Here is a 14,037-nt window from a genome sequence, read left to right as displayed (position 1 = left end):
CCGTGGGGCCATGAGGACGGCCAGGCGGGCGAGCAATGTTGAGGTGCCCTCTTTCCTCCGCCAGCTGGTGAAAGAGACGGAGAAGATGGTCACCTTCTTCTTCAAAGGGGGGTCCAGGGACAGAGTGCCCGATGAGGAGGACAATTTGGACGAGGACGACTCGATGCCAAGCCCCTACCTGGAGCGTCCCATCTTGGAGAAACATGTGTCAGAGGGGGGTTCTCAGTCAGGGATGAACTATGCTGTGGCGAGCATGCAGGGCTGGAGGGCTCAGATGGAGGATGCCCACACCTGCATGCCTCAGCTGAGTGGAGAGTTGAAGGATTGGGGATACTTTGCTGTGTTTGACGGACATGCAGGCTCCACAGTGGCACAGTACTGCTCCAGAAACCTGCTGGATCGTATCCTGGCTACAGGTACAGAAAAATTTGTGATTAATGAGATGAATCTGATCATTAAAGATGGTTAGTGTGGCAGTGAACACACTTTTAGTCGTTTATTGTTTAGTTTGTTGTTTGTTCCTTTATGTGCATTTACATGTCACATATTCTAACAAAATCATCATTTAAACTGAAAACATACTGCTACAGTAATTCCTTAGATAGGTCACATGTGTATGAATATGATTATGTAACGACAACGCATTATTTAACTCAAGGATGAAGTATCATATTAAACTGTTTTATAATCAATTCTCTGGATGACACTATGTTCATTGACTTTACTTATAGACTTGATTAAGAGACACAAAGTCTGTGATTAAGAGCAAAGTAGCTAATTAAGAGCAGATTGATCAAGTTTAAACAATTCAGGATCAATGGTAGGATTACATTGGAAAATGAACATGCATCAGCACATACAGTATACTCAAAGTTAACATAAGCACATACAATTTAATGTGTGCCATATTTATATATACACTTATATACATATCAAAGCAAAAAACTGGATATTATAGCATTTGTCTTTTGAGGAGCAAGCAAAGTAATGGAGAAAGTTCAAACAGGGCTGGTTCAAATTTGCTCAGCTGTTGACATTCATGCAGAGTTTTATACTTGACATTTAGAGCTGTGAACTGATTGGTTAACCATCTGAGAGGAAGATTAACAATCATTATTACATGGACAGCTCTAATCCTTAGTCTGTAACTCTTGTTACTGCTGCCTATTATGGCTGGACACTCCTGAAAAGCAGATTTTTAATCTCAAAGGCTTTCCTGGTCACCCAAAATCTAAACATTATTTTATTTTACAATCCACATAAACATTGTATTTGTCATGTTATTGATCTGAGCCACAGTGTTCATTTCAACCATAAAGATGATGGTCTAGATGTCTGATTACACTGACCTTGCAGTATGAAGCTATTAAATGTTGAAGCCTGGTATTTCACAAATCAAATAAAGACAACTGCCACATGTTAGACAGTACATGGCTCTTAGTGCCAGAAACTACATAGTATGGTCTATATCTATGTATCTTAAAACCAAATGTTTCCACCTCATTTCTCACAGGCGGGGTTAAAGCAAGTGAGGACCCTGAGCAGGTAAAGGAGGGGATCCATGAGGGCTTCCTGGACATCGACCGCCACATGCACAAACTGGCTCGCCAGGACAACTGGGACCGTAGTGGCTCCACTGCAGCAGCAGTGATGATTTCACCTCATTACATTTACTTTATCAACTGTGGGGACTCTCGCACCCTGCTCTGTCATAACGGCCAGGTGGTCTTCTACACCGAGGACCACAAGCCGTTCAACCCCAGAGAGAAAGAGCGTATCCAGAACGCTGGAGGCTCAGTAACCCTGCAGAGAGTGAACGGCTCACTGGCCGTCTCCAGAGCACTGGGGGACTTTGACTTCAAGGAAGTGGACTGGAGGCCGCAGACTGAGCAGCTAGTGTCACCGGAGCCAGAAGTGTACGAGCTGGAGAGGACGCCTGAAGACGAGTTCCTAATTCTTGCATGTGACGGTGTTTGGGACGCCATTGGTAATGAGGAACTGTGTGCTTTCGTGCGCAGCCGTCTGCAGGTGTGCGATGACCTGAGAGAGATTTGTGCCCAAGTCATTGACCTCTGTCTCTACAAGGTGAGAAGTCCACGCCACTGTGGTACATAAACAAAGAGCATAAATATAAGAGATGGTTTGATGAAAGATTCAGATACTAACACATTTCATCAGGAAGAAAGAATCACTGGAATGGCAAACAGACTGAAATACTTTGCTAATGTTTGATGAAAATAATGAGGAAGAAGATAAATTGTCATGGGCACCTCAGCATAAAGGCAGCTGAAACAGCTTTATCATGACTATGGGTATTGTTTGCAACTTAATGATACTACTGCCAATGATATTATGATACCTGAGTTTTGATAACAATACCAAAATGATACATTTTTGATTTTCATGAACTTTGGCAAGAGTAAGCAATGAGACAGAAAATTAACTCTTGACATTGACTCGTAGTTGACAAAACACTCTCACCACCAGTAGTATTTAGTAGGAGCTTTTAATCAATCAAAAAAATAAAGATTGAAAGTTCAAAAGCTATGAAATGGACCTTGTGGTGAGTGTTTGTCTGTTTCGAAGGTCAAGAATGAACAATAATACAATTCTGTGACAACTGGGCAACTCAATCTGCAGAGGAACATCGTATGATATGATCAAAAGCTCCAGAACAGCTACTAAATGGACTTTGTGGTGAGAGTGTTGAAGCATAGACATATTTTATACAAAACGCCTTTTTAAAATTGAATAATTAAAATCCAGATAAAATCCCAAATAAATAAATCCAGAATTCTCAAATGTTAAATGTTGCCTCAACACGAGTAAGTATTTTAGCCAAAATAAAATAGTCTAAAATTTGATATGCTGTGCTACCTTTGGTCATTACCACAAAAGCAGGTATGCAACTAACTATTATTTTCATTATCGATTAATCTGCCAATTAATTAATTGTTTGGTGACATAAGAAATCACTGAAAATTTGCCAGTGTAAAAAATTGTAGACCTCAAGGTGATGTCATCAAGTGTTTTGTCCGAGCAACAGTCCAAAATTTACTATAATGTAAGCGAAAAGCAAGCAGCCAATTCTCTGTCAACTTTTTGGCATTTTTGCTTGAAAAATTACACAAATGATTAATTGACCATCAGAATAGCTGCTGATTAATATTCTGTTGATCGACTACTCATTGCAGCTCTACACAAAAGCTGTATCACACGTCATCTGAGCTCAACAGAACTCAAAACTCAGCTGATTGGATTCACACAGTGTTACAGCAGGTGGATTTATGAATGGACAGCTTTAAATTAAGAGTGGGGCGTGGTGGGCAGGGTCTCTGTGAAGAGGAATTGCGTAAGAAGACTTCTCCTGCAGGTCTTCTTAATGCCTGTTAGTAATCGTTCGCCTGACGTGCCCTTAGCTCGCACTATAAATAGGAGGGGAGAAAGCCTACACATGGCATGGATTAAGTCTGAATGTGAGTGAGTTGTTGGGAGCAGCGTTAGAGGCTTTATCCTGACCGAGGAGGGCTTCTATTTATTTTACCTGAAAAGGCTTACTGTACATGTACCAGAACACACTGAGCCTCCCTCCTCAGCTCTGTGACGTCAGAATAATGTTGGTTGATGGTTACATCACTGCAGTGATGTCACAGGTGCATGTTAAGCCACAGACTAAAGTAATGTGTTTGTGAACAGCTGCAAATCACCTTATTAGTCATGTAACAGTGAATTCACAATATATTCAACACAAAATGATCAGTATCATGGTATATTATATGTACTGAATTGTGACATCACTTTTAGCTAATTTATTAACACATCATCCACCTGTATGATTAACCAAAATAAATCCTGACAGAGACCTAGGCACCCTCCCAATCAACAAGTCTGTTTCTTGTGGTGGAAGAAGTATTGGCACTTTTAAACTTTTAAGTACTTTTTCAACACCTCAGTTCAAAATTATCCCACTACAAGTAAAAGTCCTGCATTTAAAATGTACTTGAGTGAAAGTATAGAAGTATTCTCAATGAAATGTTCATTCATTTTTAAAATAATCAACAGTAAAAGTACGCATATTTAAATAACTATTGGATTATGATATAACATGAATGTTTTATATGGTTAAGGTGAAGCTAATTTAAACTATTTTATATACTTCTGGGTTGTTAAATCATAAAATAATTATATTAAGTAATTATATGTTTTTGAAATCTTAATTCGCATGTTAATTAGTAACTCTCAAGTACAAGTACCTCAAAACGGTACAATACTCGAGTAAATGTACCTCACTTATATTCCATCATTGTATGGTTTATTTCAACTTGAAGGCTTAGTACTTCTCTAATATGCTCTGCTCTGTCTCCCTCTGCAGGGCAGCCTGGATAACATGAGCATCATCATCGTCTGCTTCCCCGGCGCCCCCCAGGTGTCACAAGAGGCACTGCAGCAGGAGGCAGAGCTGGAGCAACAGATTGAAATGAAAGTTGAAGGTGATTTTCTCGCTACTTCAAACTCTCACCTCAAACACACACTAAACTCAAAAGATATATCATTTATAACTGTGTTGTTTTGATTTGTTCTCTTTACAGAAATTATCCAGACGATGAGGTCCAGAGATGAAGACCCTGATCTTTTGTACGTGATCAAATTCCTGGCTGCAGAGGAAATGCCCGGACTTCCACCTGGAGGAGGCATCACCAGCAAGTGAGGATAAGCAATAAAAAAAACCCAAAATACATATAAATATGTTTACAGTCATATTCATTTTGGGGGGAATCAGTTTGACAAAGTGCTGCTGTTTCTCTTTTTGCAGGCGAGACTGTATCATCTCTGCGTATCAGAAACATGTTATGACTCTCACGACTCAGGAGCCTATGGTGAGCCACATGACTCATATGTCATTAGATTGCACGTTATTAGAGGCAGGAAGTAATTAGAGCTGAAACAGTTAGTTAAATAATTGATTAGTCAATGGTTCAAGCTTCTCAGATGTGTTAGGATTTGCTGCTCTTCTCTGTTTTGTGTCACTATAAGTTTAATATCTTTGGGTTTTGAACTGTTGGTCAAACAAGCATTTTATCAGGGCTGCAACTCACAATTAATCTAATTATAGCTTATTCTGACCTTATTTACTTGATTACCTGATTAACTGTTTTGGTTTATACCATGGTAAGAATTTCTCTTGAAATAAAGTACAAGACTACAAATTAAGTTCTAAAGTTTTAAAATCACATGAATGTACTCTCTGCTCTTCATAAGTGCTAGACTGTAAAATAAAGTGCCATCTATGTTAAACAGGATATTCAGTGTCAGTAACAGTACTGTCTTGTGGTATTTCAGGACATTGGAGGATCAGAGGAGGACTCAAACTAAAGCCATTCCCATGGAAACTGAATCATCACCTGCTTCACCATCTCCATGGAGACCAGCTTAAATGAGAAAACTTTATATTTTAGATTAGCACTAAACTAAGCTAAGCTACGATTCTTTGTGTAATGAATTCTCTTTGGCAAAAAATATTTGCTTTCTGATCAATAAAAATGAAAGTCGGATCAAATATTCACTGTGTTGTTTTATTGTTATGTTGGAACTATATCTTTTAAAATTGTGCATTATTGGCAGGACCATTCATATTTTAACCATACAGTGCCTAGTAGGTAGATATTGATAGATATCTACAGTACATGCTAGAGGCTTCAGTATAAGGCAGCTCATTTTGCATGACTGTGTGATACTGTATACAAACTGTATGTGTAGCAATAAATCTTGCCAAACCATATAGTATTGCACAAAAAACCCCTGATTGGACTTAATTTATGTGTTCCACACATGGACTGCATATGTATCAAAGAGTCTTGTGATGGAACGCAGTATCTCTCAGTAAATAATTAGTTTGCACTTTGCTGTCAGGGAGCAAAGGTGACATGCATAACGATCACTCGTTATAGCTTGAACATAAACGTGTGCCATAAAAGAGGGGGATGTAGAGGGTTGGGGGGATAGAGGGCTATACTAGGGTAAGAGGATGACATGTTCCCAGGAACTAGCACACATACCTCATTAAACGTGCACCCTGTGGCACTTTGGAAGGGAAGTGTGATGTGTTACGTCACTGTGTGATTTAAAAGTTGTTCACATGCAGAAAATTTTTATGCAGCCTGATTTTGAAAGATTTTAAATTGTAAATTAACACTATAAATGAGGATGATAAAATGGTAAACTAGTAACCAGTAAGCTAGTAACATTTTTCATTTTTGTGTTGGTGACACCTAGAGCCAATTATTTTGAATATTCAAATTGTTGAGAGACAGTTTGGGGCTGCAACTAACAAAATAAAAATCTTTATCAATGTTGATTCATTTCTCTATTAATCAATTACTTTTATCTATTAAATGTCAGAAAATATCGAAAAACACATCACAGTTTCCTCAGAGCTGAAGGTGACATCTTCAAATTGTTTTTTTCCAACCAACAGTCTAAAAGCTGTTTAGTTAATAGAAAATATAAGAGAAAAAAAAGCAAATTCTCACATTTGAGAACGTAGAACAAGCAAATGTTGCAAAGCAATTTTGGCTTGAGAAATTACTTAAACAATTAACTGATAATCAAAATACTTGCAGATACATTTTCTCTCTATCAACTCATCGTTTTAATCAAGTAATAATTTAACCACTAAATCTGTTGATTCATTGTTTTTCTACTCGCATAAAGAAAAGAAAGTTGGGTTGTAGACTTTTGCTTGAAATATAACAGATTAAAATTTAATCTGACTGTAAAGCCATGTCTTTAAATTTAATATTTAGCTTTGAATTCACAAGCCTACAATTTAAAGTGTGTAGGACATTTAGCACACAGACTGAAACTTCAATAAAAGCAAATTCCCTAAAAACATGTCACTATTTCTCCCTATCAATACTACCACAAATAAAAACTTAATAGTTCAAGTTAAAGTTAAATGACCAGATGTTGGACATATTGTGAGGGGGCTCTTTTTGGGTCATGGGTTTTCAGAATGTGTTGTGAGGGTGTGGTAAGGCTCAGCACCTCTGTATTAATTGACTGCGCAGAGCTTTTATTGGACAGAGTGTCCCTCTCACCTCCTCACTCCTGACAAGTCCGATCACTCAAATATTCAACTCAGGCAGCAGCACAGCTCAGTTGAGAGCGCTTGTGGACAAAGAGGGAGAGGTGGGAAAGGAGAAAAAGACTTCAGGGAAAGGCAAGAAACCTCAGAGAGAAAACGTGAGTAATGATTGTGCTTGGATGGTATTTAGAGCATGTGGAAAAAGTGGTTAGTGCTGTTGGCTCACAGCAGGATGATCATGGGTTTGAACTCTGCCGGGGCCAACTGGGACTTTTCTGTGCTGAGTTTGCCTGTGTTTCCTGTGGGTTTCCTCCCACAGTCTCCCAAAGACATGCTGAGGCTTACAAACTATTAGCTGTTTAGAGCTCTGTGGCCACCAGAGGGCCCCCCAAATTTAGGGATTATAGGAACTAATAGAAATGTCCTTGTTTTGGTAGGATGATGCATTTTTTGCATTATTATCTGATGGTCTTATGAGCCTAATGGATTAAAAATGGTCTCAATCTACATTTAACACTTGACCAGGACAGGTTGACAGGATTTCAAACATATGACAAAAATTTATAATAAAACAGGTAAAATATGAAAAAAATTAATCAAGGATCAACAAGGCAGAGATGTGATCCAAAGGATAATGTAAAACAGATAAAATAACAGCAATCAATATGCAATTTCAAGGAATATGAAAACACACTCAGTAAAGACATTAGCGTCTAGAAGATAACAAATGAGAATCTTGAAAATTGGAGACACAAGGTTTTCACCTAGTGACTAAATGTGTTCATTTATCTATTTAAGTACAATTAATTTCCATTCTGTTTTGTACAGTGGCATAAGACGTAAAGTAAAGGAGATAACTTGCTGTTGTTCACTGATTTCATTCATTTATTCGTGTAAGTGTATCTGCTGTTAGGTGAATTGGAGACTTTGACACCTGTGTGAGCAGCATGTATTGTTGTTAGTCCCGTACCCTGCCTCTGATCCAGTGCCTGTTGGGACACATTAGTCCCAAGTCACTCTGCTTATAGAAAGTAAATGGATGGATTGGTTTATTATTTACCGAATATACATAATAGACAGTTGAGAGACTCTCTTGAGCTTCCTGTTTAATGTAGTCTACAGTCCTCATTTGCTCCATGCTGAAGAGTGCCTGATAGAAAATCTAATTTGGAAGCTCTCTGGGGGACCCGCAGTCACCAGAATTAGTAAATCAGATGCCAGTGAGGACTGGTGTACCACCTGACCAGCAGCAAGTGGAAGCAGTTAATTTATGTCATTAAAACACCTGTTTAAACCAGGTAGTAGCAGGAAAAAGACCGGGGGCTGCTGCAGACTTGTGTGTAGAAAACCCAGCCTCTGTGTTACCAATCTGTATTCTTGTGGTTCATATGGCACAACCCGATAAATGCAGCACGGTATGGAAACAAACCAACAGCAGGCCAGAATTCCTGGTTGATATAACATGAGTGTAAACATGCTTATTTAAACATTAAATCCAACCTGGTTCATCTAACTATGTGTCACTAACCTGCAGCCAGGCCCGATGCCTCTGAACGCCGGGGACACCGGGTACGGCAGCGTGACAGCACCCGGGCTGTCGAGCAGTGTGGGCGACTCAGAGTCAGCCCCGCTGCTCATCCCCGAGCCGGAGGTGGTGCAGCAGTGGCGGCCTCTGAGCAAGCAGGAGCTGGAGGTCGCGGCGGGGGGCCCGGGGTGGAGAAGAGTGCGGTGCTACCTGGTGCTGATGTTCTGGCTGGCTTGGTTGGCCATGCTCGCCACCTCCATCGCCATCGTAGTGAAGAGCCCCCGGCCGGTGCCAACACACCTGAAGTGGTGGCAAAAGTCGCTTTTCTACCAGCTGCAGCCCGACATGTTCATGGAGGCGCAGACAGAGGGGTCAGGGAGCATAAACGGTGAGACATTGCATAATTATCATCGCCATTCACAGTTATTTAAGTAGTTAGCCTAAAAAACACTTTGCGTATTTGCAGTCCATGTGCAACCAGCTTTTTTATGAATGGCACACAAATTTTTCATTTACTTTCATTCACACAGTTTGACCTGTATGCCTCTTGGTAGACACGGAGAGATTATATTTTAACACTTAACTGAAAAGAGAAAAAAAAACAAAGTTAACAAAGTCATGTTAGACATGACAGATGCTGCAAGAAAGTCTGAAAGGCCTGAAAGTCAGCTGGGCCTCTGTTTACCCCCATTTTTCTTCCACTCTATGCAGTGTTGGTCCGGGATTTTCACTGTGATAATTTGAAACACATGCATTTTGTAATATGAGAAATAAGCACAAAACTGAAATAATGAAGGTCTTAAAAGTAGATTTTGACACTGGGGCCCTCTAAGACAATACTTCAAGATCCGGCAATAATGAAGTCACTTTACTGTAAAGTTTTATGTCAGTTGATATTTGCAGAGACAGTTGCTTTAGTGGTGTTCCTAAACAACTCTTCAATTAAATTAGTTGACACATGGTGACCTCCCACTGCGAGGAAGTCACCTGCTTTACCTTCTTGGTAATCCAGATTTGGTTAGGTTTGTTTTTTCCTTTTTAATGTTGATTTCTTCCTGTGAGAACCTGCTAACTGATGCTGCAGAGAGTCATGTTCACACCATGAGAAAACATTCGGTCTTCACCACAGTGGAAACTTTTGATAGTCTTTGACTCTTGGTTACTGTGAGAATACTTATTTCAGGTCACGTTGGTCATACTTCACATGAAAGAGCATGAAGTTGCAGCGTCTGGGACAAAAACCACTTGATACCACAAACTACACTGGTCGTTTGCTGACAAAACAGAACTCATGCTGTGGGCTACCACATGTCAACAACAAGACTAGAAAATATTGACAGTATGCTGGAATTTAATGTGCTTAGAAATATAAGATGAAAATCTTTTTAAAAATTTCAACTCAAGGAAATTGAACACCTAGAAGAGGTACAAGAACAAATGCGTAGTATAGATAAGTAACCTTAAAAAAACAGAATACTACATGTATTATGAGCATATGTTACATACAAAATGAAGCATGGAAAACAAAAAGTACTAAAATACATGTAAATGGTAACTACAAAGTATACTGAGACAAATGGTGAGGAGATTAAGTTTAGCATAATAACATTGTGATTTAAATGTTAGTAACTGTCTAATGTTTAATCTTTTTTTTGAAGCGCTGTGTGAGCAGCTTCCCTACCTCAGGTCTTTAGGTGTAGGGGCTCTAATCCTGGAGGGCTTGTTTGATAAGGAGGCATCTCCTTTAAATGTCACTGTAACTGGTGAAAGCTTGGGGATGTTGCCTCAGATCGAGCATCTGCTAAGAGAGAGCAACAAAGCAGGTGAGTAAACAAACAACCAGAATAAGTGTTTGGTTTTTTTTGATTTGATGATTAATGAGCTCCGTGCTGGTACTTCAGGTCTCAAAGTGGTGTTGGACTTCTGTGAACTGGATCTGTTGGGACCTCAAGATGTAGCAGACAAGCCATCAAAACCCTCAGAAACAGTACAGGTAAAGCTTTCTGTCTGGTGATGCTTCTAAACATTATACGGTATAAGTGATACCGGATTTCTTAAAACTTTACATCTCTACAGCATGCAATCCGGTTCTGGTTGGAGCAGGGTGTGGCAGGTTTTTCAATCTGTGACACAGATGCAGCATATTCAGAAAAGGTAAAACAATGCACATTAATAGTTTCGATTTTTCTTTTTTCCACAAGCAGAATTTCCATAATCTTAAACTTAATAAAATATTTACATTTCAGACTCTGCTAATGTGGAGAAGTGTTTTCAAGGAGTTCAGTAGTGAGGAGGAGGAGGAAAGGTATTGTTCTATGTGGATCGATATATTTGTGTGTTGTAACATGAAGCTACAGGTTTGTTAAAGTGTGAGTGTGTGTGTCTTTCCCTCTTCAGGATTGTGGTAGTAAAACAGACGGGAGATGTTTTGCCTCCTCTTAACAACTCCAGCCAGATCAACGTTACGTTGGTGGATTTGGTCATGAGGTCAATACTGCCAACTTCATCTCACCTCCTGTCTGCACAGGAAGTGGCTGATGCGATAGAGAAACGTCTGCAAACAACAGGAGATATATGGCCTAGTTGGACAGTAAGACCTAAAGCTTTCCTCAGTAGGACTTGTCTGAAAACCATATTATTATATCAGGTGGATTTTGACCTGATGATTTTACAATAAGGTCCAATAGCCTTGCACCTACATGTGATAGATGTATTAACTGCTATTGTATAGTTTTGGTGGCAAAGTAGTATCTGAATAAGAATTTTTAAAGCACAAGGGAAAGTAGAAATGTTGCCAACCAAAGCTTTTAATTGTCTACACTTGTAGGTAGTAGTTTTGTTAATTTTATATCATAAATGTTTCATTTTCAAACCATAAAGCAAACTTTTTAAAGATCTACTCCAGACATATAAAAACCTTATTCTTGGAATAATGAAAACTTCACTGTAAAGTCCATTCTCAGTGTTTGTGCACTGGAGGCTTCAAGTTCCCACATCACACTTGTGTACTTGTATACTGGAGCGCGATTGGCTACAAACTATTTGCCATGTCACAAATCATGATCATCGATACACCCCTTAAACTCAGATTTCAGTGGGAACAGAAAAACTCCATCTTCAGGAGATTAACGTGAAAACAGCCTTCTAGTATCAAACTCTGTACATACATCATTCTGCAGAGTGAAGCTCAAACATCCAACTGAAGGAACAAGAAAAACACATTTTTGAGTGGGCTTCTTAATGGTATAATAATGGTATAATTTTACATAATCTATAAATTCAGTCTTTTTTCACCCCACTTCATTCACCATCTAATATCATAGCCCTTCGGTTTAGGTAGGGTGTTACAATACAAATAAAACATGGTTTTCTTTTCTGGCAGGTTGGAGGTAAAGCATCTCATGACTTGAAGAAATTACTCCTGGTGTTGATAATGACTCTGCCAGGGTCACCTGCAGTCCGATATGATGAAGAGATGGACCAAACACAGGTAAAGTCCAAGCTTGACACTTCTAGTGAATTTATTATCCAATGTGCAATTTGATGTTGCTTAATGAAACCTTTTTATGCCGTACAGAATGTTTCTCTACATTTCGCCTTGTCAAATGGAGAGCAGAACAGCGATCCACCAGAATCTCATGCAGTGAGTAGTAAAGCCAGCTGAAATACCTGAACATATCCACTCTGACTTAACAAGTGAACATGCAAGTTGTGTAAAGCTGAAGCTAAAGAAATCATTAGTTTGGTATTTAACTTCTTATACTCATTTCTACCATCCATCCCTCAGGACAAGGAGAAGATGAAGCGTTCAGCTGTAGCTCTCTTCACCTCCCTCAGTCACTCCAGAGCCAGAGAAGAAGCTCTTCTTTACGGCAACTTCACTTTCCTCCCCTTTAACACCTCCTCCAACTCCAACTCCACTCTTTTCTCTCCTACATCTCCCCCGATCCTCGCCTTCCTGCGCTCGTGGGGTTGTGTCCACTTCCTCATCCTGCTAAACGTCGGGCCTGAGCGTCATGCCTTGGAACCTACATGGGCCCCCAGCCTGCCTCAGGCTGGAGTGTTTGTGGCCAGCACAGGAATGGACCGGCTCGGGTCGACATCTCTGTACACGCTTGAACTGCAGCCCCATGAAGCCATCGTCATCAAACTGTTTGAGGCGGGAAGCTACTCATAGAGCCTTTTGAGTTGCAGCAACAGTCAGTTGTGTCGAGATGTAGGTGGAAACTGTTTTCTTCTCACAAGATGAAATGTCTGACACAAATGTATTGTTTTTATAAAGTGCTGATTACTATGTGCTCAGAGGGCACTGGAAATAAAGTAATGGTTCTGTATTTTGCGTAGTATCATTTGTTCTCTGGCTGTCATAATATCAAGCAGTAGAATTATTCTTCCATAGAAGTGAAATGTCATGGTTAACTTCCAAGTAAATACCCAAAGGTGAACTTGTATGAACAAAATGAAACCCAAATCTCGTGGTATTTCATTTAGTCACACGCTTGTCTGTTGTTAAAAGAAACCACATTGCAAGCCACATCCTCATCCCACCTCTCACAGGCGCATTCTTAAGCTATTTCCTCAAACCGTTGGGTAATCTCTTGTTGAGCAATTCAAGATTAGAGAATGTCATCTGGGAAGCAAATGTGCGGTTCCATTAATTTAACTTTTTGCCACTGGCTGAGAGAGTGATTGTCTGAGGAGAAACTATAACTTTCTAGAAATGCATGTCCAGTTCAGGAGGTGTACACTAGTAAACACATGGTGGTGCTGTAGCAATACTCACAGCTCTGCTTCTCCAATGTCCATACTGCTTGTGTGAGACTTTGAGATCTATTGAACTAATTCGTGAGTTTCCAAAGATGACATATATTTGTTCATAGAAATGAAGCTGTTTATACAAAAAGAATTCATCATTCAGCTCTTCAATTCATCTTTATTTGAAGCGTTCCTTATTTTCCCATATTAACCACCAGTTTCAAATGTAACTATTTTGTGTCAGTTTTAAGATTAAATCGTTCTCTTCCTCATTACTGTGTTTAGTTGTTTCACAATAAGTCATTAAAAATACTCCAAGTTTTTTATCTCATCATATGAAGCAAACATTAATAACTATTTGTAATACCTCATGCTTTGGAAATTCACAGCCTTTCACCTCTAAAAACCTCTAAGAAATTATGCTGACATAAATTTACAGTTTAGTGTTTTCAAACCAAATCGAAACTATTTTCTATCGCTGGGATGCAACGTGATTTCTAATGTCTTAAGGGTTCATTCATTTGTAACAATAATATTTCACCTATAAAAATAAGATCTTTAGGCAATGCCCTTTATAAATTTTATAAATTTTCCTTTAAAGATTTCTCCATAATGGGGAACATAAAAATAGAAAAACATTTTAACAAAATGAATGTTGTTGTATCTCCAAAAA

At 39.2% G+C, this 14,037-nt stretch overlaps 2 protein-coding genes across 3 annotated transcripts; both read left to right on the top strand.

The window, feature by feature from the left end:
* The first annotated feature begins 10 nt into the window (after positions 1–10).
* Positions 11–5,559, top strand: ppm1na (protein phosphatase, Mg2+/Mn2+ dependent, 1Na (putative)). Its single transcript, XM_044353933.1, has 6 exons — positions 11–416; positions 1,514–2,085; positions 4,373–4,490; positions 4,590–4,704; positions 4,814–4,877; positions 5,341–5,559. Exons 1-6 carry the CDS (start codon positions 11–13, stop codon positions 5,371–5,373), a joined length of 1,308 nt encoding a protein of 435 aa, XP_044209868.1. The 3' UTR covers positions 5,374–5,559.
* A 2,727-nt stretch (positions 5,560–8,286) lies between these two features.
* Positions 8,287–12,943, top strand: si:dkey-202g17.3 (4F2 cell-surface antigen heavy chain). Of its 2 annotated transcripts, XM_044353927.1 has the most exons (11): positions 8,287–8,406; positions 8,438–8,499; positions 8,619–8,997; positions 10,268–10,432; positions 10,511–10,602; positions 10,686–10,763; positions 10,856–10,914; positions 11,007–11,199; positions 11,992–12,099; positions 12,187–12,252; positions 12,397–12,943. In XM_044353927.1, the coding sequence occupies exons 1-11, from the start codon at positions 8,355–8,357 to the stop codon at positions 12,784–12,786; spliced, it is 1,644 nt and encodes a 547-aa protein (XP_044209862.1). In that variant the 5' UTR covers positions 8,287–8,354; the 3' UTR covers positions 12,787–12,943. The 2 variants fall into 2 exon arrangements, with proteins under 2 accessions (XP_044209862.1, XP_044209863.1); XM_044353928.1 differs by having other exon boundaries at positions 8,287–8,499.
* The last annotated feature ends 1,094 nt before the right edge of the window (positions 12,944–14,037 follow it).

The sequence above is a fragment of the Thunnus albacares genome, chromosome 6 (assembly GCF_914725855.1).
Source record: "Thunnus albacares chromosome 6, fThuAlb1.1, whole genome shotgun sequence".
Taxonomy (NCBI): Eukaryota; Metazoa; Chordata; class Actinopteri; order Scombriformes; family Scombridae; genus Thunnus; species Thunnus albacares.
The sequence above is the reverse complement of the archived record's forward strand: the minus strand, read 5'-3'. Positions and strand labels throughout refer to the sequence as shown.

Bases quoted from the DNA above. Each gene is read 5' to 3' on its own strand.
- ppm1na (XM_044353933.1), top strand. From the start codon at position 11: ATGAGGACGGCCAGGCGGGCGAGCAATGTTGAGGTGCCCTCTTTCCTC. The intron at 4,491-4,589 runs GTGATTTTCTCG...TTCTCTTTACAG, and splicing joins GATTGAAATGAAAGTTGAAG to AAATTATCCAGACGATGAGG. The intron at 4,878-5,340 runs GTGAGCCACATG...GTGGTATTTCAG, and splicing joins TCACGACTCAGGAGCCTATG to GACATTGGAGGATCAGAGGA.
- si:dkey-202g17.3 (XM_044353927.1), top strand. From the start codon at position 8,355: ATGTCATTAAAACACCTGTTTAAACCAGGTAGTAGCAGGAAAAAGACC. The intron at 8,407-8,437 runs GCTGCTGCAGAC...TAGAAAACCCAG, and splicing joins TAGCAGGAAAAAGACCGGGG to CCTCTGTGTTACCAATCTGT. The intron at 8,998-10,267 runs GTGAGACATTGC...TTTTTTTTGAAG, and splicing joins GGGGTCAGGGAGCATAAACG to CGCTGTGTGAGCAGCTTCCC.